At 55.0% G+C, this 22,281-nt stretch overlaps 1 protein-coding gene across 4 annotated transcripts; it reads right to left on the bottom strand.

The window, feature by feature from the left end:
- Positions 1-342: 342 nt before the first annotated feature.
- Positions 343-22,281, bottom strand: DRC7 (dynein regulatory complex subunit 7). Of its 4 annotated transcripts, none has more exons than XM_045442895.1 (18): positions 22,182-22,281; positions 18,458-18,689; positions 17,641-17,815; positions 16,494-16,619; positions 15,539-15,733; positions 13,672-13,830; positions 12,607-12,825; positions 9,750-9,878; positions 7,378-7,450; positions 6,487-6,615; positions 6,172-6,300; positions 4,439-4,659; positions 3,433-3,648; positions 2,740-2,850; positions 2,540-2,650; positions 1,449-1,643; positions 717-856; positions 343-624 (listed from the first exon to the last, which is right to left on the bottom strand). In XM_045442895.1, the coding sequence occupies exons 2-18, from the start codon at positions 18,652-18,654 to the stop codon at positions 531-533; spliced, it is 2,619 nt and encodes an 872-aa protein (XP_045298851.1). In that variant the 5' UTR covers positions 18,655-18,689; positions 22,182-22,281; the 3' UTR covers positions 343-530. The 4 variants fall into 4 exon arrangements, with proteins under 4 accessions (XP_045298851.1, XP_045298852.1, XP_045298854.1 ...); XM_045442896.1 differs by having other exon boundaries at positions 15,539-15,697; XM_045442898.1 differs by lacking the exons at positions 17,641-17,815; positions 22,182-22,281 and having other exon boundaries at positions 18,458-18,567.

The following is a 22,281-nucleotide window of genomic DNA, read 5'->3' as shown; positions in this document are numbered from 1 at the left end:
AAGTGTTATGGAAGACAACAACGCCATCCCATTTCACAGATGGCTAAATAGTAGTTGGTAAGAAGAGGAGCTGGGGGCTGTTCCTGGCAGTCTAATATGGAGCCCCCAGGTCCTGGAGCATGCACCTTGGCTTTGCCATTCCCACATTGTCAGCTGGGCCACCCTAGCCACATTGAGATCTAACCAGTTGTTTGAAGGTGGCTGTGGGACCATCTGCAGAGGTGCCGCAAAGACTCAACATTCCAATGGGAAGACGGACAGGAAGCAAATAAGGAAGGTGGCCAAGGTGAGTGGGCAGGGGGTGGCCCCTAGGCTATAAAGACTAAACATGAGGTACAAGCAGCAAATTCAAAGTGTGTTTATTTACAGGAAGGTCATGAGAAGCAGGAACAGACAGGGCCACAGGGAGGCGGTGTGGCAGTGAGGTCGCCCAAGTGGACTGTCATTTTCTGGGAGTGGGGGGCACAGGGGCCAGGCTGTGGGGGAGGTTTCTTGCCCTGGCAGCTTTGGCCAAGGCCCCATGGCGGGCATCAGACAAAGACTTTCATGAACTCCACCAGGCGTGGGTCCTTGTAGAGCTTTTCCTCCAGAGCCAAGTACTTCAGCGGGGCCAGCTCCTTGTGCCTGAAATCAGAGGCAGGAACAGGAGGTGGTGAGGGTTCACAACGCTCTGCTCCAGCCTCCTAAGGGTCCTGTCCGACTCCCCCGTCCCTCACCGGTTGAGCCGCTGCTCCAGGATGCGGATGCGGAACATGGCCTGAGAGCAGTAACTCAGATACAAGTCCTCGTCCTCGACCGTCAGGGTCACCTGGTTCTCCTGGTACCACTGCTGCTTCTTCTGCAGCTCCTGGGTCTCCTGCGGACATGGGGAGCAGAGAGCAGAGGAGTCGATGAGGGCCGGCCTTGCTACCGCCATCCACAGAAGCCAGAGCGGCAGAGGCAGGGGCCACACAATGTCTTGCGTGGGAGCCAGTGGGGGGTCACATTTAGAGAGGTGTCGTGTTCATGAGGAGCAGGCCTCAAGACTGAGAGCCTGGTGAACAAGTTTCCAATATTTTCAGAGCTTCCAATTCCTTGTCTGCAGAATGAAGGGCACTGTATACCCTTGCACACACCAGAGAGCATTGTGTGCAGGTTAAAGGAGATAATGCATGGAAACTACATGGCACGTAGCTGAATATGAAATGCAGCGAGGACTAGGGGTTGTTATAATGTACCACCCCTCCATCCACCCCCCACCCCTCCACCTCTCCACCCCTCCCTCCCCGCTTCCACCCAGCAAACAACAAGGAAGGACAACTCAGTCTTCTGGAAAATTCCAAGCAATGATTGACTCCTTCCCCCTCACTTCTCCCTCAAAAGTGTGGAGATGGCGAGCAGACAGCCCCGGGTCCATTTTCTGGACGAGGATGCCGAGGTTCCCTCCCCTGCCCAGGCCCTGGCCGCACCTTCTCGAACCGGGCCTGGATGAGGTTGGCCTTGTCGATGAGCCGCTGCTTAAAGTCACTGAGGCACTCGTCCTTGACACGCATGGCTTGCCAACGTGTCATCTTCTCACTCGGCGGGAGCTGTGCCAGGAAGGGGGCCAGATAGTCCAGCTGGGCCTCCACCTGCCGCAGGTGTTCCTCGTGCATCACGCGCTCCTGTGGGGTGGGGGGGAGGGTCAGCTGGACGAGCAGAAGCCGCAGGGACCTCCCGACCAGCTCTGCATCAACATGTGACGACACAAAACTAGGCCTTAAATCGAGATCCCAGGGCCCGGTGCCGCTGGGACGGAGCCCGCGGAGGGGCTCTTCGTGCCGGCCCTCGTAGCAGTGGTCACAGTCGGTAACAGCCAACTCTGCATACCTGAATTCACATCTCTCTGCCTGAGCCCCAGCAAATAACCAACGCTCAGCCGATGCTTGTTCAATAAATGGTAATAAATGGTGATCATAGTAACGGTAAATCAAAAACTGCCAATAACTCCCTTCTTTTTCTCTCTCACCCCCAGTCTTCTAGCCTGTATCGGCTGAGAACCAGTGAGTGGTCTGATGCCCTATCCTGCCTCGACAACTCCAAACTATTGTCAGAAATCTCCACACTTGGCGGGTGAAGGAGATTTAGAAGCTGGCCTCGAAAACCCAGCTGGGCCTTGCAACCCGAGGGTATCACCCGAAAGTCCTGTGCGGCAGGTGCCCGAGAACTCAGGCCTGTGGCCAGAGTGGGCTCCCTGGGGCTACCGGCCCAGGTCCTGACCTTGAGGGGAGCCCTGGGTGGAGGTGGGTACACGATTTCCATTATTTTCCCATGCGGCAGAGGCCTTGGCTTGGCCACAGCCCCTGGAGGTGGGGGGAGACCTTCTGGCTCCTGAGCACCCTTTGGTGTTCATCACAGAAATGGTCAGCTCAACAGAAAGGAGGACCACAATGGTGTCAATAGCTTTGTCCCCTATAAGGAGCTCCCTGGCAGAGTCCCTGATTGTCCTCACTGTCCTGGAGGCCTGGGGGGCAGCGGTGTCCAGGAAAAGCCAGGGCCTGGGCCAGGACACGAGGCTCACCATGGCCTCCCGATACTCTTTGATCTTCTCGTTGCGCTTGGTGTCATAGATGGAGATGGTCAGCCTGTGCTCCTCCTCCTCCTCCTCTCGAAGCTTCAGGATCTCCAGCACCTAAATTGGAAAGGGGGGGATGGCATGGATAAGACACCCTCTACCCTTGCCTCCTCCCACCCACCCACCCACCCTCACCATGGGACCACCTCCAGCTCCGACTCCCAGGCCTGATGTCTGGACAACTTCTCCTCATTCTTCAGCTTCATCATGGCCTCATACTGGTAGAGAAGCTTCTTGGTGTGCTCCATGGGCTCCACCTGGGACAACCACAACCACAGTGACAAGGAGAAGCAGCAATGGCTAGGGTCATGGGCAGACTCTGGAGCCAGACTGCTTGGGTTCAAATCTTCCCTTGCCGTTTTCTAGCTGTGTGACAACAAGCAACGTGCTTGACCTCTCTGGGCCTCAACTTCTTCATCTATGAAAGTATAGATTATAAAAGAAGGTGAACTGGAAGCTCAGAGGGACTAAGGAATGTGCCAGAAGAGTGAGGAAAGCCAGCTCCTCAGAGGTGGTAGGACTTTCTCCTACTCCAGTGTTGGTCCTGGGATCCGGGGTCAGCTTGGTCTAGGACTGGGGGGGGGGGGTGACGAGTAAGGAGAGTAGCCTGCTGGGTTGCCTTTCTAGATGGAGAAAGGGCAGATTTTCAGAGGAGCTGCAAAGATGAAGGTCCCCAGATGGGAGCTCTTGATTTTCCCAAGGGGCAGAGATGAACTTCCGGGCTGGGAACCACGAGTTTCCATCCCAGTTTCCCCAAGTCATTGGGATGGCACAGAGGGCCCCGGGAACTTCTCCTCACCCACCCGGCCCACCCGGGCCAGCCACGGCGCCCAGGCCACCTCAAAGCTGATACACATGTCGGGCGTCATGATGATCTTGCTGCCCTTGTTGTCCACCTCGGAGCGCCGCAGGAACTCGCGCTTGGAGGCCGTGATGTGGTCGTCACGGCAGTGGTAGCGCAGCTGGATGCGCTCCTCCGAGATGAGAAACACGCGTTCCGCCACATCCTCATCCGCAGGCTGCTCGGGGTTGCGGGCAAACCGCTCTGTGATTTTCTGGGAGGCCAGATCGTCATAGGATGGGAGGTGGGGAAGGGGCTCTCTGTGCACACCCCTGAGGGTGGAAGTAAAGGACAATCGGACACTGGGCTTTGGGGGCTTTTGGGACTTTGTATGGAGCAGTCCTTCCCAGCCAGACAGTGGCTCTCTGGCTCCGTGGGTTCTCAGCACCCGGCCACCTCAGCCCTGTATGGTGCGGCATTTCTTCTCTAGCTCTCTCCACAAGATTCTATTTGCTCACCTCCAGAGATGGGGAGCTCACCACCTCTCCAAGCACCCTGCTTTATCATTAAACAGCCCTTACTTCCAGGAAGAGCCTCTTTGGTATACAGCCGTTAAACACAGTTGCCAAATAATTTGTAATGATGTAGAGGAAAAAGCGCACAATTTAATGTCAAGTGAGTGATGCAGGGATTCTATGTTCCCTCGCACACACACACCACACACACACCTCAGGTAGACTTAGACTCTCAAAACCAAACCTATTAACACATGGCAATATCTGAGAGATACCATCCCGAGATACTTTTCCTTTTCTTGTTATATTTTTCCATATTTTCTAAATGTTTGGTCACGAGTGTGCACTTCTTATAATAGTAAGGAAGTAACACATCCATGGCCCAGTGGCTGAGGGCACAGCCTGGCATCTGACAGCCTCAGGGTCACAAAACAGGAGAGGGCACTTGGGAAAGATGTGGCTCCGGAGTCAGAGCTGTCCCCACCCCAGGGTCACCTCAGCCTGCCGGAGAGAGTGGGCACCCTATCCCCAGGCCCAGTGAGTGCTCACCACAATCGGCCGGGGGTTTGACTCTGCACTGTTCAGAGACAACTTCTTGACCCTGTCCCCGAAACTGACATGGCGATAGGAGAGGAAGTCAGACCGTCCTCGGTAATACTCCGTCATTGTCTTCGATGTCTCCTCCCGCTTTACCAGGCCGTCCACACGGGCTCTGTCATAAAACTCCATGGTGCGGTCCGTTTCAGGCTGCATAGACTTGTACGAGTGCACTGTAGTGGGAGACAGGGTCCGGGAGGTCAGCAGGGTGAGACCAGGAGCTCTGGCCACTGGCTTGAGAACCCAACCCCAGACCCCAGGGACAAGGCATGCCCGTGAATGCTCATGGATGACCACGAGTTCTTTTTTTTTTTTTTTTTTTTTTAATTTTTTTTTTCAACGTTTATTTATTTTTGGGACAGAGAGAGACAGAGCATGAACAGGGGAGGGGCAGAGAGAGAGGGAGACACAGAATCGGAAACAGGCTCCAGGCTCTGAGCCATCAGCCCAGAGCCTGACGCGGGGCTCGAACTCACGGACCGCGAGATCGTGACCTGGCTGAAGTCGGACGCTTAACCGACTGCGCCACCCAGGCGCCCCGGATGACCACGAGTTCTGTAACCAATCCCCTACTGCTGAGTATTTAGGTTGCCTCTGTCTTTTTCGTTATTATAAACGACACCATGTTGAACATCTGCATCATGCATTTTTCATTCTTGCCCATTATTTGCTCAGGACAAATACCAGCAGTAGCACTGCTGGTCAAAAAGCATACATAGTTGAGGGGCACCTGGGTGGCTCAGTTAGTTGAGCGTCCTACTTCGGCTCAGGTCTGTGATCTTGCCGTTCGTAGGTTCAAGCCCCGTGTCGGGCTCTGTGCTGACAGCTCCGAGCCTGGAGCCTGCTTCGGATTCTGTGTCTCCCTCTCTCTCTCCCTCTCCCCTGCTCATGCTCTGTCTGTCTGTCTCTCTCTCCCTCAAAAATAAATTAAAAAATCATTAAAAAATTTTTTTAGAAAGCATCGTTGGAAGCTACTATTGATTATTTTGCCCAACTGCTTTCCAGGGACATTGCACCAGTTTTCTGTCCTACCAACAGTGACAGGGGGCAAGTGTGTTTGCTCACACCCAGTAGGACCATTTTCTTCATCTTTGCCAACATGAGGCTCATAAGATGGTCCCTTATGGATTTCCTTCCTTCCTTTCTTCCTTTTCTTTCTTTTCACTTCAACTACCAAGTGAGATTGATAATTTTTTTTAAGATGTATATTGACACTGTGTTTTTCTTTTGTGAGTCTTCGGTTAGGGCCGTTGATTCTCTCCCAACACATGTCCTTCCCTCACTTCCCAGACTCTGGGGCTCATGGCCACACCTCCGCCTCCTGCTGCATCGTCCTTGCAGAGCACATTCATTGGTTTTACTGCTCAGCATTCTGACCCCTTGGAAATGTGACACCACCCCCCACCCCTCCCCGTGTGCCTAGGCCTAGCCACAGAATGGGCCCCGCGGCCCTAGTTTTGACTTTCCTGGAGGGACATTTGTCACATTTCCTTGGATTTTCTGCACTTCCCCTGACCTCCCACACATCTGATTTGCTCAGGGAGGCAGAGGCGAAGTACACTGCTTGCCGCCTAAGAGCCCTGCGGATGCCTGGGTACTGGCTCCTCCCAGCACAGGCCAGCCACATGGAGGCTGCTCCAGGAATGAGAAGCGTCCCCACCCCGGCCTCCCAGCCGGACACTCACCACGCAGAGCCTGGGGGTGGCCTGGCTTGAAGTAGTCGACATTCAGGCCTGTGCTCTTGTCTATGTGTTTCAGCTCCAACATGTCCTCCCGATTCTGAAACCACTCCTTTATCTCCAAAGTCTTGGTACCTGCGGGGCGCGATGGGTGCTTGGTGCAGCCAGGCCGGCTCCCCTGGCCTCCGTCCACCCTGCCCAGCACAGAGGCCGGCAGGGCCCACACTCACACCGAGAGAGTGGCAGCGACGTGCCCAAGGTCACACACCGGGATGGGGACCCCGGCTCTCCTGCTCCCACGGGTGGGGCTGCCCCCCTTACACTCCAAGTCCTCGTAGGTGGTGAGGCGGCACACGAGGCCGTTGCTGTTGAGATATGGGGCCCACTTCTCCAGCTTCGCCCTCTTGTACTGGATCACCTTCTTTCCATTTGGGCAGCGGGTCTCGAAAGCTGCAGAAACAGAGCAGGCTGGGGTCGCTCCTCCCCAGATCAGGGCGGTGGGGGGGGGGACCGGAAGGCCACCCTCCCCGCCCTCCCCAGCCACTCATCTAGTCGCTGTCCGCTGTGCTGTCTGCTTAACTCCAGGCCCCCAGCCCACTGCAGGGAGATGGAGGAAAGTGGTCACCAGGGTGGTTCTGCCCCGGGGGACTTCTCAGGTTTGAGCCTGGCCGTGGGAGCTGTGACCTACCACACCACTCACCCACTGCCAGGACTTGGCCTGTGCAGGTCTCCCTGCTGGAAACACTCTCTGCCGGGAGGCTGGGCCGGGTGTTCCTCCCCTGGTTCCCATGAAGCCCCCTCTAGCCCTTCCCACCTATTAGAATAGCCCATGCCCTCACCGTGGGTCTGGGCACACCCAGACAGGCACCTCAGCACCCAGTAGATGCCGGCATGGGACACAAGTGTCCCTGCCCTCCTGCTTTCTCTGCCTGCTCCTCCTGGTCCTGACACCTCCACTCCCCTGTGCCACCTGTACTATGCTTGGCCTCGTCCTGGCAGGGAGGGTGCGGGAGGGGAATGACTGTGTCCTGGTCCCCTGTCCTCTATCACCCACCCTGTGTCACCCAGCACAGCTTAACTGAGCCCCCTCCCGCATGCCAGGTGTCAGGCCCTCGGCCACAGAGCTACTGCATGTAGCAGGAAGGAAGGACATGGGTGCGACAGAAGGCAGAAGGCACCTGGGGAGGTGGGTGAACACATACGTGCATATACCTTCTGGGGAGATCTCAATCTGCTCCACCCATGAGGGCGGCATGTCGAAACTCTTATCCTTGTCCTCCTTGCCCTGTTGGGAGAGGGCGGAGGGGGCAGGCTCTGGTCAGGGCTGGGCCTTAGAGCGGCAGTTAGAGGCAGAGCCTCTGTCTTGCCCCCCAGGGCCAAGCCACAGTGGCCATCAGCTCCCCCAGGGGAGCCAGAGGTCACGGACGGTTCTGACCTGGCGTGACCCAAGGTAGAGAGGAAGAGGGGGTGGCTCAGGAGCCCTCCCTTGACCGCCTGGCTAGGACAGGAATCCCCTGCCCTGCGTGCCCCACCTCCTGTCAGTCAGCACGGGCACCGGGAACAGCTACGCATCCTTCCTTAAGAAAGGGGCTTCTGGAGTCAGGTGGACCCAAGCCCCACCCTCCATCTGACACCAGCTTGGCGTCCTGGGGGAGTAAGTCCCTTAACTGCTCTGAGCCTGTTTCCTAACTGTTAACTGGACCCCGTGGGAGGACTAACTGATAGAATATACAGGGACGCCTGGGTGGCTAAGTCGGCGAAGCGTCTGACTCTTGATTTCGGTTCAGGTCATGATCTCACGGTTCTTGGGATTAAGCCCCAAGTCTGGCTCTGTGCTGACAGCTCAGAGCCTGCTTGGGATTCTCTCCCTCTCCCTCTGTCTCTGCCCCTCCCCTGCTCATGCTCTCTTTCTCTCTCTCAAAATAGATAAATAAACATTTACTAAAAAAAGAATGTACATAAACCACTAAGGCGCTGCCTAGCTACTGTTTTTTTTCCCCCTCTTCAAGCCTTAGTTTCCCCATCTGTAAAATAAGGACTGGTCTACACAAATGGTCCTCAAGCTAGGTAACCACAGAAACGTGGATAAGATTTTCTCAATGTAAAACTGTTCTCCCACAAACATGGCTCACACCTCTGCCTCTTGTTCATCTAATCTGTGCTCCCTGGAGGCCAGCAGGGGGCGCCTGTGTCCCAGGATTTAGGGCACACGGAGGCTCTCTGGTCTCCAGAGATGAGGACGATGAGACAAGTTCGTCGTACCTATGGTCTCCTTTTGTCCCTGAGCAGTCCCAAGAGGTAGAACAGAGTCACTATTCAGAACCCAAACTTGGGAGTCAGACTGTCAGATTCCAGGTTCAAGCCCCAGCTCTGTCACTTACAGGCCATTTACCATTGGGTAAGTTACTTCACCCCTGTGTTAAGTCTTCTTGTCTGTAAAATGGGATGATGATAATCATGAAGGATCATACGAACACCCACCTCACCAGGTGGTTGTAAAGGCGTGGACGAGTTAGTTCAGGTCAAGTGCCTCCTGGCACTTAGGGTCAATCGAATGTTACTGGGGTGGGCTGAACTGTGTCCCCCTAATCATGCCCCAAAACCAGTACCTCAGGATGTGGCTACATTTGCAGACAGGATCTTTAAAGAGGTAGTTAAATTAAAACTAGGCCATTAATCCAACGTGACTGGGTCCTTGTGAGAAGAGATTAAGACACACACACAGAGGAAAGACCGCACGAGGACCCAGAGAGAAGACAGCCATTTGCAAGTCAAGGAGAGAGGCTTCAGCAGAAGTCAACATGCCCGCACCTTGATCTTGGACTTCCAGCCTCCAGAACTGTGAGAAAATTAATTTCTGTTGTTCAAGCCCCCCAGTGTGTGGCACTTTGTCATGACACCTCTAGCAAACTGATACACCTGGTACTATAACTGACCCCACTCCCCCATTGTACACACACATGGGGAAAATGAAGCTCTCCATGACTGGGAAGTTTGCCAAGGTGTCGCAGCCAACAGCTAAGGCCTCTGGGCCCCTGACCTCCAGGCACGGGTCCTCACAGAGACCTGCCTGGAAGGCCCCCGGCCAGGATATAGGAGAGGGGATGTTGATGCCGTGGGGAAGGCCCCAGGTCAATGGGCTGATTAGACAGACAGAGAAAGGCCTGGAAGCATGTGAGGGGGACCGTGGTGGCTATGCAGGAAGGTCTGGAAGTGAGGCCAGGGCTTGTGGGCATGGTCCCATCACCCTACTGCGGGGCACATGCTCTTAACAGAAGCAGGGCAACCACTGACCAAGGTGGGCTGTGTGTGGGGCAGGAGCCATGGATGCAAGTCTCAGCCCTTCCCTACCCCACTGGGTGTCCCAGGCAAGTCAGTGGACCTGCCTGGGCCTGAGTTTGCCCATCTGTAAAATGAGAGCAGGGTCCAGGCCCTTCTGCTTTGAGGGATCTATAACTGGTCTGTCTGGAACATTCCCCACCAATACACATACACGTGGTGGGGAACAGGGGTCAGGTCGGCCTGAAGCAAGACGGGGCGTGAAGACCCCGTCCCACCGCCCAGCCCGCGCTGCTGAGACTCACCAGGTTTTCCACATTGTCGTCATCATTCAACCCATCTTCCTCTTCCTCAGTCAAGGACAGGTGAGACTTCTCGGTCCCCAAGAGCAGGTACTCCCATCTCACAGGGTCTCCCAGGTCAAAGACCAAGTCCTGGTGGGGGAAGGATTGTCTGAGTGCACCCCACCGCCAGCACACCCCCTCCTGTTCCACGCGGTAGCGGGGAACAGCCGTATCCGGAGTAGAGGAGGGACCTGGGCCAGGGTCTCAGGGCGGCAGAATGTCGGTTCCAGGCCACCTCTCAGAGGTCACGCCCATCCTCCTCATTTCAACAGGGAAACTGAACCCCGCTGTCCAATCTCCCTGCGAAGACAATCCCGCTGTTGGTCTCTGTGAGACTTGGCCACTCTCTGGCCCGGGACGGTCCTGGATATGGGGCTTATCCTGCTGCGTCGGCAGGGGAGGGGGTGTCCCAGGCGGTGTTCAGAGCAGATGCAGGCCAGCAAGACTTTACGGATGGGGAAATGGTGGGTTTGAGAAAGGGCCAACTCATGGTTTCTACCCGTGCCAGGGAGAAAGGAACCAGGCAGGCACATGCAGAACTGTATAGAGGAGGCAGGCGGGAATCTCTCCTCCGTGGGGGGGGGGGGGGGGGGGGGGGGGTGGCTCTCACCTTTTCGGCCCAGCCTACCTGAGCCTGGGTTCACCTGCCAGATAACTCCCAGCAGATGGGGGCACTCAATGTCCCAATCTACCTCCCCAGGATGGCACCCCCTGACCCCAACACCCCCAGAATCAGTGTCCCAGAGGGAGGTCAAAGGCTTAAGAATAGCTTCCCACAAAGGATTTCAACATGACGCTGTCCTGAAGGCAGCTCTGATCTGAGACCACCCTGAGTCCTGGGGGGCTCTTACTCTGCTCTAGCTGGGAGGTGGGGGGAGAGGAACGAGGAACATAGTGGAGGGCAGGGAGGGAGAGAACTGTCCGCAGATGTAGTAGTGACCGCGGATAGTCAAGGCTTAGAGGAGAGGAAGCTAACCACACAGATGTTTACATTTCTTTAAAGCACGTCCTCCATTCCATCACCTTGGTAACTAGAAGCAGTAGTTAGATGTTCTGATACTTTAAGTTCTGTTTCCACAGAGAAAGCATACATGAATGGACAACCACCACATCCGTGAGCCTGGGGTGTGTTTGCACCAGCCAGTTTCTGTGTGGGTGCCTCGCGTGGCTCTCCGTTCTCAATGTCATTTCAGGGTCGTCCAAAGGAACAGAGCAGCCGCTCCCACTCTCCCCTGGCAGAAGTGACAGCCAGTGTCATGATCTATTTCTTCATGGCCTCACTTGGTGATGCAGTACAGCCTCTCTGGCTTCGCTTTCCACCAGACCACCCTTCCATCTCCACCTCATCTCATCATCTTGTGCTATCCCCGCCACAGATTTCCTTCTCCTGGCACTAGTGCAGAGCATGCTGGGAGGGAGAGGCTGAGGACCTTCAGTCCAGTCTGGGAGGGGGCGAAGGAGGACTGTAAGCAGCCTCTAAGGGTCCATTAGCCTTTAGAGGGCACTGACCGCCATGGCAGTTAGGAGCCTGGGCTCTGGGGGAGGGCAGTCTGGGCGCTGCGCTATCTGTGTGGTGGGGTAGAAGCTCTTTCTGTAAAATGAGAGTAACAATAGCTAACATTTGTTGCACAGGTAGGGACTATTCTAAGCATCTACTGCACATCTACCCCACAGCGTTGTGAAGTCAGTGAGAGCCAAGCCTGGAATCAGGCTGAGAGGCCAGCGTGGTGACGGGAGGGGGGGCTGGGCTGATCCTCACTTCGATCAAGGCACAAGTCTCCCCATCTCAGAACATCTGACTTCCACACAGGGTGACTTGCACTGGGGCACAGGTGCATCAATTCTGCCCATCTGCCACAGGGGTGACAGCAGTCCCCTTGGACAGGGTCACCTTGGAATAGGGGGCAAAGGGCCCAGGATCCACCTTTGGGAAACTGGCCTGGTTGGAAATGGAGGAATTTGGAAACAACAAAAGAGCACAGGATGTGGAGCCTGGAGACTGTGTCTCATTTGTGTACAGCACAATGAATTTCTAGAAACTGAATGCACTCTGGTTCCCTGCACCCAGATTAAGAAATAGAACATTGCCCACACTCCAGAAAGTCCTTTTGTGTCCAGTTACGACTCTCCCTCTCCCCCAAACGTGTGCATGTATTTTTAACTTACGTGTCACTGAATTTTATATATATATATGTATATATACATATATATATATATATATGTACACACACACATATACATATCTACACATATGTGTATACATATCTACACACACATTCATGGGAATTCATTGGACTGTACACTTAGGATGAGTATATTTTCTGCATGAGTATATTTTTCTACACTTTAATACATTGTTTTAAAAAATCACTCATATAGGGGCACCTGGGTGGCTCAGTCGGTTGAGCGTCCAACTTCAGCTCAGGTCAGGATCTCACAGTTCGTGAGTTCCAGCCCCGCGTCAGGCTCTGTTCTGACAGCTCAGAGCCTGGAATCTGTTTCAGATTCTGTGTCTCCCTCTCTCTGCCCCTCTCCCACTCACACTCTGTCTCTCTCTATCTCTCAAAAATGAATAAACGTTAAAAAATCACTCATATAAACAACAATCCACTTTTTATAAGGATACACAAATCAAGAGAGAGACAATAATATTAGAATGGTTATTTATGGACAAAGGACTGGGCTATGGGGACTCAGCTAATGGGGAAAGTCTGAAGCTCGGTGGTGGCCAGCTCACCCCACAGGTCACTCCCCTAGCACACCCCCCACCCCCGCCCGACTGTGCCTGTCACATCGCCCCCGCCCCCTGGCCCAGTACCTTGCAGCAGTTCCAACAGTCCTGCATGTTGACCCAGTAATTCTTATGGTTCCAGAGGCTCTCGATGCCCAGGAAGTGGTCGTCCTGGGTGCTGTAGCTGCGTGCCGTGAATGGGTCGATAAAAAAACTCTCAGGCACCTCACGCTTCCCCGACAACACCAGGACCCAGGAGTGCACACGTAGGCCATGCAGGGGGTCAGTCTTTGCTTTCTCCACATCCTGCACAGGAAAGGTGGGTGACCATGGGCCAAGGGGTGGGAAGGGGGGTGTCAGGGGCCCAAACATCTCCCCAGGGCTGGGGAACCAGCAGGCGAGCCAATTTCTGACCCTGACGGCAGCACTGGCTGACTGCATGACCTTAAGGACATCACCCCCCTTCTGAGCCTGTTTTCTTATCTGTAAAATGGGACGGTCTGAGTTTATCTGTAGTTTACAAACTGGGCCCTTTGTAGTCCCGAAGTATCTGGGATTTACTGGCTTTCTGCGTTGTGATTCTGGGTGAGATATCATCCAAAGGAAGGTGGAGGGGTACTGTGTGGCCTCTTTGTCTTCTTCCCTCTGGAAGAAGTGTGACTGTGTCATGTTCTTCTTTGTATCCCCAGTGCCTGGACCACAGGAGATGCTAGTAGATACTATATGGAAGCGAAGGATGGGAGGGAGGGAGGAAAAGAGTGGGGGGCGGGGGCGGGGAGATGAGAGTGTGGATGCATGGATGCATGGAAGGAGAGCCGGGAGGATGGATGGGAGGATCCAGACCTGGGATGATGGGAACCAGGGAGGATGGATGAGGAGTATATACAGGTAGTGAAAGAGTCTGGAACAAGGAGGACACCAGAGTCTAGCACAGAAAGGCTGGCTCCAGGCAGCAGAGCTCTCTGACATTAGAAACCCGTGGCAGAAGCTGGCTGACCACCAGTGGGAGCTTCCCCCATGGCTGGACTGATGTGGGGGATGGTGAGGCGGGAGGAGGGGATGCGGACCCGGGTGTGTGGATCTGTGTCGGTTTACAGTTGCCAGCGGCCTCTCCCGGAGGACTGAGTGCAGGGGCTGAGGATGCGGACCCACCAGGAGGCGCTCTTCCTCCTCCCTCAGCCGCCTCTCCTCCTCCGCTTTGATCTCCTTCTGCTTCTTTGTCTCCTGCTCTTGCTGGAACCTGCTGGTCAGGTCCCTGGGCGGTTTAATGGCGTACTTCTTAGGTGGTACCTTTTCTTCCTCCTGGACCACCTGTCTCCCAACGAGAGAAGGATCAGTGGCCCTGCGTCGCCTGCCCCACTGACCAGGAGATCACAGCTGCTCCTGGAGTCCCCAGGCTTTCTGGCCCTAAATGCGAGAGCCTCAGCTCCCATTCCCTGACTTCAGGCTCTTCTGTAGAATGGGACGGGAATAAGAACCTTCTCTCGGGCTTGTTCTGAGACCTAAAGACAGGAAAACGCCCACGGGAGGTGCCAGGCGCGGCAGAGCTCAGGAGATGAGATTTTCACCCCTTCGCCCCCAAATGCCCTTATTAGCTATGATCTGGATCTGACCCAGAAAGCGGGAGAATTGTCAGGAGTCGGACTTCCCAGATTCTGGCATTGGAGGGTGTCTCGTGTTGACCTAAAGACTCTTCTGGGCTAGGGAGGAGAAGAAAGCCTGTGTGCGTGCACGCACGCGTGTACAAATGTGTGCCAGGTGGTCAGCACAGTGTCGAGGGGAGAACACCGCAGAGGCTGCGGAGGGGGCCTGCCACAGTGAAGAGGGAAAATGGCCAGTCTCCGCAGCTGCCCATCAGCCAGGTGGGGCCTCAGCCCCTGTCTCCGTTCACCAGCCGTGTGGCTTCGGCCACGTTAGTCCATCTCTCTGTTCATCTCTACATACTCGTCTGTGAAACAGGAGAGATAACACCCACCACACAGCGCTGTTGTGAGGGGAAGCCACGTCAACGGACGTGAAAGCGGTTTGTAAACCTGAAAGTTCTCTGCATCTAGTAGCTATTCTATCACTTTAATTATTAACATTTTGGCTGGGGTAAGTGGCCCGAGTGTGGGCTCCCAGGCCTGCGGAAGCCAAGCGGAAGGCAAGGCGGCCTTCGCTCCATCTTCCTGGGGGAGGTGGGCCTGTGAGAGCAAGACTCTCACCCGGTGCCTCCCTCCAGCAGAGCACCAGCCCCAGGGCCCCCGGGAGCTCGCTCAGGTGTGACACAGGTGCACATGCATAGTGCTGGAGGCCCCAGGCCCCCCGATGCCCTGTCCTGAGCTGCAGACACCCACGGGGGCTTAACTCTGATCACAGAGCCCTGGAGTCAATCCAGTTCCCCAATAGCATTTTCTGTCTGTACCGTGGCTATTTCCCAAAATGCAGAGATGCTTTTGGAATCCTAAAATTAAATTCATTTCAGAGCGTCTCTTGTGTTCACAGCAGCCTCTGGCCAGTTGGGAGCTGTCATGTCAACAGATATAAAAACACACCCACCACCTGCTGGAGAGTTGGTGACAATTTTTTTGCTGTTAAAAAGGGGTCTTTTGAATTGGGAGGAAATAGTGGGGCGGAGGGGGTGGGGGAGGAGAGCGAACTAAATGCCCATTTGTCTGTTTTTTTCCTTACATGAAAACGGCTAGGGGGATTTTTATCAAACACGGAGGATATATCTGGGAGAGACTGACTTTAGAAGCCAGTGGAAGCCGGCGGCAGTCACAGAATTCACCTGGTGGGGAACAGCCGCTTGGAAGTGAGTTAGGACAAGGGAAGGAGGACAGCGATTCGGGGAGCCGGGCTGTGTGTGCTGAGACACCGGGACAGACACACCAGGACAGACACACCGGCAGCGTGAATGAAGTCCGGGGCAGCGGGGGGCTGCTTGTGGGGCCGGGAAGGGGCAGGAAGGGAGGGGACGCGCGCTGCGTCACCAATGGCACGCCTTGCGGGATGCCCGGGGCAGCACGAGCCCCCGTACCTCCTGGTGCTTCACGGTGAGCGGGCACACGTCCCGCGTCAGGTCCATTTGACACATGTCCTGTGAGCCGTAGCCGTTGACACAGTAGGCGTCGTAGCCAGCGCCGAGGAGCATGGAGCAGAGCAGCGTACTGAAGTCGAAGCAGTTCCCCTCCTGGTACTTGAGCACCGTGGTCGGGGAGTACAGGTGGGAGGGCTGGCCGCAGAGGGCTAGTCAGCGCAGCCGCCCCGCAGCACCCCTACCTGTCCTCCCACAGGCGAGCAGCCTGGTGTTAGGGCCAATGCGCATGCGGGACCCCTCCCCACCCCAGGCTCCTCCCCTTTGTCAGGCCGAAGAGCCTACCGAGAATGGGATGGAAACCTCGAACCATGTGTAGAAACTGCAATCCACATTTGCCTATAATTTTAAGTGGCTGTGGACTTCCTGATAGGAAAGACCATCTGGACTAGTTAGAAGCTTCTGGTCTAATGCTCTCTGATTGGTCGTTTTACGGTTTTATCCAAAGTTGTCCTCACTTCTTCTGATCGAAGGATCTTGCCTTTCTCCCCTCTCCCTGTGCATCTATCCCTCTCTCCCTGTCTCCCTCCATGATCAGTGGGAAAGACATTGAGCTAGACAGAAGCCCAACGATGAGGCTGGGGGTCACAACCAGCAAGGCCCTCCCCTCTCTCCTTTTCTCACCTCCTCAAGTCGTGAGAGGAAGACTCTGAAGGCAGAAGGAGGCAAAGGAGGCAAAGAGGTAGGAGCCAGGAGACCAGGCTTGCTGTGTGACCTCAGGCAAGTGGCCCTCCCTCTCTGGGCCCATTTCCCCACCCCACCCTAGAGGGGTCTCTGAGGGGCTCAGACCAGATGCAGTATGGCCTGTGGTGTGAGCCTCACTGAGCCTCCTTCGCCATATCCCTGGCTTCCCCTCCTAGGTCCCATGGGCCTAAGGATGCAGCCAAGGGTGGCTTACCGGCTTGAGGGGGTCCGGCAGGGGCACCATGGAGAGAAAGTCTGAGACGAACTGGGCACAGCTGTCCCAGTTGTAGAGCTCAGGGTAGGGCATCAGTGTGGGTCGGATGGTTGTGCTCACGAACTTCTGCAAGGGGAGAGACCACAGACCCCCGGAGGGCTTTCTACCTGGGGGTTGGTGGGGGGAGGCCAGCACTCCCAGCAAGCCAGAGCCCTGGGTGGGGAGGCTCTCTAGGCCTCTGCCCCTCCAGCCCAGATGCCAAATAAGCTTGTGCTCTGCTGAGTGCTGCCAGACCAGGCACCACCTCCTGATCCCCCAACAGCCCTGTAAGTCAGGCCCAGTGGCAGATGGGGAAACTGAGGCTCTGAGAGGTGAGCTGACTTGTTCAGGTTCACAGTCAGTAGCAGATCTGGCCTGTCTGGCTCTTGACCACCACCCAGTGCGAGGGAGCTAGTGCTACCCCTTTGAGGGGCTGCTGTCACCCCAGGGCCCATGGCCCAGTCCTCCGTGGTCTCCCTGCAGATTCGAAGAAGGCCCGCCAGCATAGGATGTCACATGGCCCCACCTGTGCAGGCCCGCTGATTGCTCCAGGGGAAATGCACACCTGGGGTTACCAGATCAAGAGAAGCGGGAGCTGGGACCCGTATGGGAATCACTGAGTTTCAAATGCTGGCAGCTAATACCAATGTTAAAAATTACCATGCGGACCAAATAAAACAGTCTGTGGGTCCCTATCAGCCTGTGAGCTGCTGTTTTGCAACCTTTGCATTCATCCTATGCCATTCCACCTAGAGATGGGGGAAACTGAGGCCCAGAGACACTCAGGATGTGCTTGGGTTACAGGGCTGGAGGGAAGGAGGCCAGGGCTTGGGTCCCACTCTATCTCATCTTATTTCTCTGCCCTTCCCTGGACAGAGCTGGGGTCCGGGGCTGGAGACTGCACCAGGTGTCTAGCTGTCCCGTAGCTGGCGTGGGGTCTCCAGGCCCCCAAAGGCCCCCGGGGTGATTCACATCGACTCTGCTGAGGTCTGCTGGCATTTGGATTTATGCTGTCCCCGGATATAAACTCTGACCCATGAGCTTTGGCCCACCTCCCTCCACCCTCTGCTCTCCAGCCCTTGCCCTACCCTCCACGACCCGGCCTTACAGGCACGTCGCACTCGTTCAGTGGGTGCAGGAAGAGGGGCACGCGGTCTGGGCACAGGTGGCTGTACTGGCGGGAGAAGCTGTCTGCCACCTGCAGCAAGTGTTCCTCCTTGAGCGTGTTGCTTTGGTAGGAGAGGGGTAGCTTGGAGATGTTGATAGTGTCCTTGGTAAAGGTCCTGTGCCCGTAAGAGGGGTGGCATTAGTCCGTGTGAGGCTACGCCTGGCACACAGGGAACCATCAACCCACCCTAGCTGCCGTTGGCTCTATCCTTTCCTCATTTAATCCTCACAGCTGCCTAGAAGCATCATCATCCTGTGCACTTTTATTTTTTTTTATTTTTATTTTTTCAACATTTATTTATTTTTTTTGGGACAGAGAGAGACAGAGCATGAACGGGGGAGGGGCAGAGAGAGAGGGAGACACAGAATCGGAAACAGGCTCCAGGCTCTGAGCCATCAGCCCAGAGCCTGACGCGGGGCTCGAACTCACGGACCGCGAGATCGTGACCTGGCTGAAGTCGGACGCTTAACCGACTGCGCCACCCAGGCGCCCCCATCCTGTGCACTTTTAAATAGAAACGGGAACGGAGGCACAGAGGTTGAATGACTCACCCAGAGTCACACGGCTACTGAGGGGAAGAGAGGGGACTTGGACCAGGCTGATTGAAAGCAGAGCCCTCCTTCATATCTGCCTCCCTCTATGTCCGGTCCTGCCTCCCAGCCCTAGGGCCACCGTTCTGTCTGGCTCTTCTCTCACCCAGCCCTGGTCTGACCTTCATCAGGGCCGCCAGGCCCGAAACCCCCACCCTGGCACGCACGAGAGCTTCTCCGGGATGGCCATCTCAATGTCTGACAGCTTCTTCTCCAGGTCTCTGAGCATCTCCTGTGTCATGGGGGCTTCCTCCCTCCGCACCTCCATCGGCCTCACCACCTTCTCGCCCCTCTCAGCCCGCACGGCCGCCTCCTCCCGCTCGGCCTCCTCCTCCTCCTCCACTTTCTCCTTCAGGACCTCCATCCTGGCACGTCTCTGGCTGCCTAGAGGCGGAATGTCTGTGGGAGGGATAAATGCACTCAGAATGGCCCACTTCGGCCACCAAGACCACCTGTGTCTCTGGGAGGTGGTTTAGAGGGGGGACAAGTGAGCCCCTCTTAAACTTCTCTTCTATTGGGGAGAGTCTTGCTTGGTGCTGGCATGCCTGTAACACCTTTCTGACATGTGCAGACCTCTCTTAAAAACAAAGACACAGCAGGCCACAGGTTGAAAGCTATTGTCAAGGCCAGAGTAGGTCCTGATCCAAACTTACTAATGCTGCTTGCCAACCTTCCCTCCATCCCTCCTTCCCTCCTCCCTCCATTCTTTCTTTCTCTCTCCCTTCCTTCCTTCCTTCCTTTTCTTTTTTCTTCCTTCCTTCCTTCCTTCCTTTCTTCCTTTTCTTCTTTCTTTCTTTCTTTCTTTCTTTCTTTCTTTCTTTCTTTCTTTCTTTCTCCTGAAAGTACCTTCTCTTTATGGCAAGCAACACTAATACCATAGGGGTTACAATGGTATTATGAAGTTTCCTATTAAGATAGACTTATTAAGTCGGACAAGTGAATTGGAAAATTATTCATAACAGTAAGGTGATATGGAATATGATGAAAGGAGAAAGAAGGAAGGAAAAAAAAGTAACATCACCAAATTCGGAGCCGAGGCACAGAGAAGGCAAGGGCAGGGCACCCGGCCAGGGGGCAGGTATGTGGGGTGTGACATAGCCTGTACTCTCTGGGCCAAGCCCTTTGTCAGCCCACAGGATGGAGGTCTTTTGGGGAGCCACATTGAGATGACATTTGTGCTCATGTGCCCTAGGGAAGCCCTCACCCGCAGCCACAAGGCAAAGCCTCACTGCAGTGGACCACTAGTTGCCTCCCCAAAGATCCAGTCCCCTCTCCCATATGTGGCAGAACCCCAATTTCACTGGTGGCAACAATGTGCTCGGTTTGAAATGTTCAGCTCCCGGCCTCACTTGCAGCTGGGGGTGGCCTCGGCGATGTGAACCCGGTTCTGGCCACTGAGATGTGAGTCCAAGTTGTCAGATGGTAAAGTGCAGGACCCAGCTGGCACGGACTGTTTGCCCTTCTCTTCTTCCTGCATAAAGCAGGAGGTGGGACAGCCAATGCCTGATTGTGAGATGACCACACATGAGGACCAAAGCTGCCTGCTAAGGACAGCAGAGTGGAGAGACAGGGGGATCTGGGGTCCCAAACGGAACCCTGGCGGCCCTGAGTGCCACCTCCAGACTTCCCGTCATGTGAGAAAATCCAGGCTCTGCTTATGGAAGTGGCCATGTCGGGTTCCTGTTACACCAGCCCAGCTGATCCAATGGCCTCCTCCCTCCTGACTCCATCTCCAGTCTTTGGTATTTGCAGTGCTCTACCTCAAATGTCCCATTTCTTTATGGCACATAAGGCAAAGGTCCAGAGGGGAGGGAAACCAACCCAATGCCCAGGGTGTGGTGGAGTGGGAACAGGGGAGAAAAGAGCAGGGTCTCCCCAGATTTGGGTGGAGCCAGGATCCGGGGGGGGCAAAAGGGACCAGGAGGTAAAGGCTGGGCCCACCTCCCCACTCCAATCCCTATCTGGAGCCTCAGCTTCTTGGGGAGGCAAACTGACCGCCAGCCTGGCTAAACGGAGAACTTGGCTGTGCCATCAGTTTCTGCTGGGGCCTTGGGCCACTCCCTGCCCATTTCTAGGCCTCGTTTTCCCTTTCTGCAACATGAAAGGAGAGACAGATGTTTTCTGTCCCATGCTGACATTCTGTAGGACTTAGGACCCAGTAATGCACCTGTTACTGGAGGTCAGCCCACTTGAGGCCCAGGTGGCCGACATCACGGTGGAGGCCTGTGTCTAGCAGGCTCACTCAGGACCCCAGTTCTCTGCAGGCAAACCTCCCACTGTGCCTGCCAGCCCCACAGCACAGCCCAATGCTCAGATCTGTTTGTCTGCCCCTTGGGCGCGAGAGTATTCCTCCACAGGGAGGACAGTAATAATCATCACTAGGTGCTTACTGTGTACCCGATACCTACTGTGTGCCAGGCACCGTGCTAAGGGCTTCCCAGAGATAATCCCACACATCCTGCAATGAGTCAGTGAGATCCCAGAAAATATGTATTGGTCTGTGCCTCAGTTCCTGGCACAGAGCTCCAGAAACGCTTGGAATTTTCTGAGTGATGAGAGCACAGGGAGCATCTTTTGTTCTGACAAGGGGACTCTGGGTGGGCTGTGGATGGGGCTGGTCGCCGCGAAGGCCATGCTATGCTTAGAAGCTCAGAATATTCAGCCCCACGACCCCCCACTTCTCTAAAGAGAGGAGAGCGGTTTGGAAATGAAGTTAATAATTGATGGTGCTAAATGAGGAAGCCTCCATAAAATACCAGCCGGAGGGGGTTTGGAGAGTTGCCAGGTGGGTGAACCTATCCACCTATATGACACCACCACCCCCACAGGGACGGAAGCTCCTGTGCCTAGGTCCCTTCCGGACCTCACCCTATTACCTCTTCATCTAGCTACTCATCTGTATCCTTTTTGGATCCTTCAATAAACTGATGAATGCAAGTAAGTGTTTCCCTGAGTTCTGTGAGCCATTTGAGCAAATTAATCAAACCTGAGGAAGGCGTCATGGGCACCAACCTCCAATTTGTGACCAAGGAAGACAGAAGTTGTGGGTAAACCTAGGGACCTACTACTTGAGATCGGTGTCTGAGGTGGATGGGCCATCTTGTGGGACTTAGCCCTGAATCTGTGGGGTCTGATTCTATCTCCAGGTAGATAGTGTCAGAATTGAGTTACGTTGTAGGACACCCAGCTCACAGAGAATTGCTTGGTGAGTCACCCATTTGGTGACCAGAAGCGTCAGGGGTGAAGTGTCCCATGTGAGTAGTAAAGGAGAAACACAGGAGATAGGACACTGAATTGAGTTTTTCCATTACGGACTCTAAGAAGCAGACAGTGCTAGGATACCCACTTTGCAGATGAAAAAATTGAGTCCTAGAGAGGTTAAGTGCAGTGCCTAAGGTCACAGAGCTAGTAAGTAGCAGATCTGGGGTTAGAAGCCATATATTTCTGGCCTTGAAAACCAGGCACTTAAGGGCCTACTGAGATGGGAAAGTTCTAGAAGGGATGAGGCGGGGGGAGTGGGAGAGGTAAGTAAAGATAGAAATGGGGATAAGGCCAAGGTATCTGTGGGCTGCAGAGGGTTACAACTGTGACAGGCACTGAGATGGGCCCTGAGCCCAAGGTCACAGAACACCTTTATCAGAGGTGGAGCTGAGCTAAAAACTCCCCAAACCAGACTGCCTCCTCAGCTACAGCCCAGTGTGGGGAGGGCAGTCCCTGCCCAGAGGCCCTGCCCAACCCACGCAGGCCCTTTTCTGCACCCGTCCCTGGCAGCAGCCTACACACACACACACACACACACACACACACACACACACCCTTTCCCCAGAAAGATCAGGGCTGGAAGCCCCCCAAGCAGAAAAAGCCCCCTCCCACCACCACCCTACTTCTTACCCTGCCACCAGCTACCTCAGGTCCTGGGCTCCCTCCTCACCCCTCTGAGAACAGCCTGTACCATCTGTTAGCCCATCTCCATGGTAACAGCTTTCGGAAG

The sequence above is a fragment of the Leopardus geoffroyi genome, chromosome E2, assembly GCF_018350155.1.
Source record: "Leopardus geoffroyi isolate Oge1 chromosome E2, O.geoffroyi_Oge1_pat1.0, whole genome shotgun sequence".
Taxonomy (NCBI): domain Eukaryota; kingdom Metazoa; phylum Chordata; class Mammalia; order Carnivora; family Felidae; genus Leopardus; species Leopardus geoffroyi.
The sequence above is the reverse complement of the archived record's forward strand: the minus strand, read 5'-3'. Positions and strand labels throughout refer to the sequence as shown.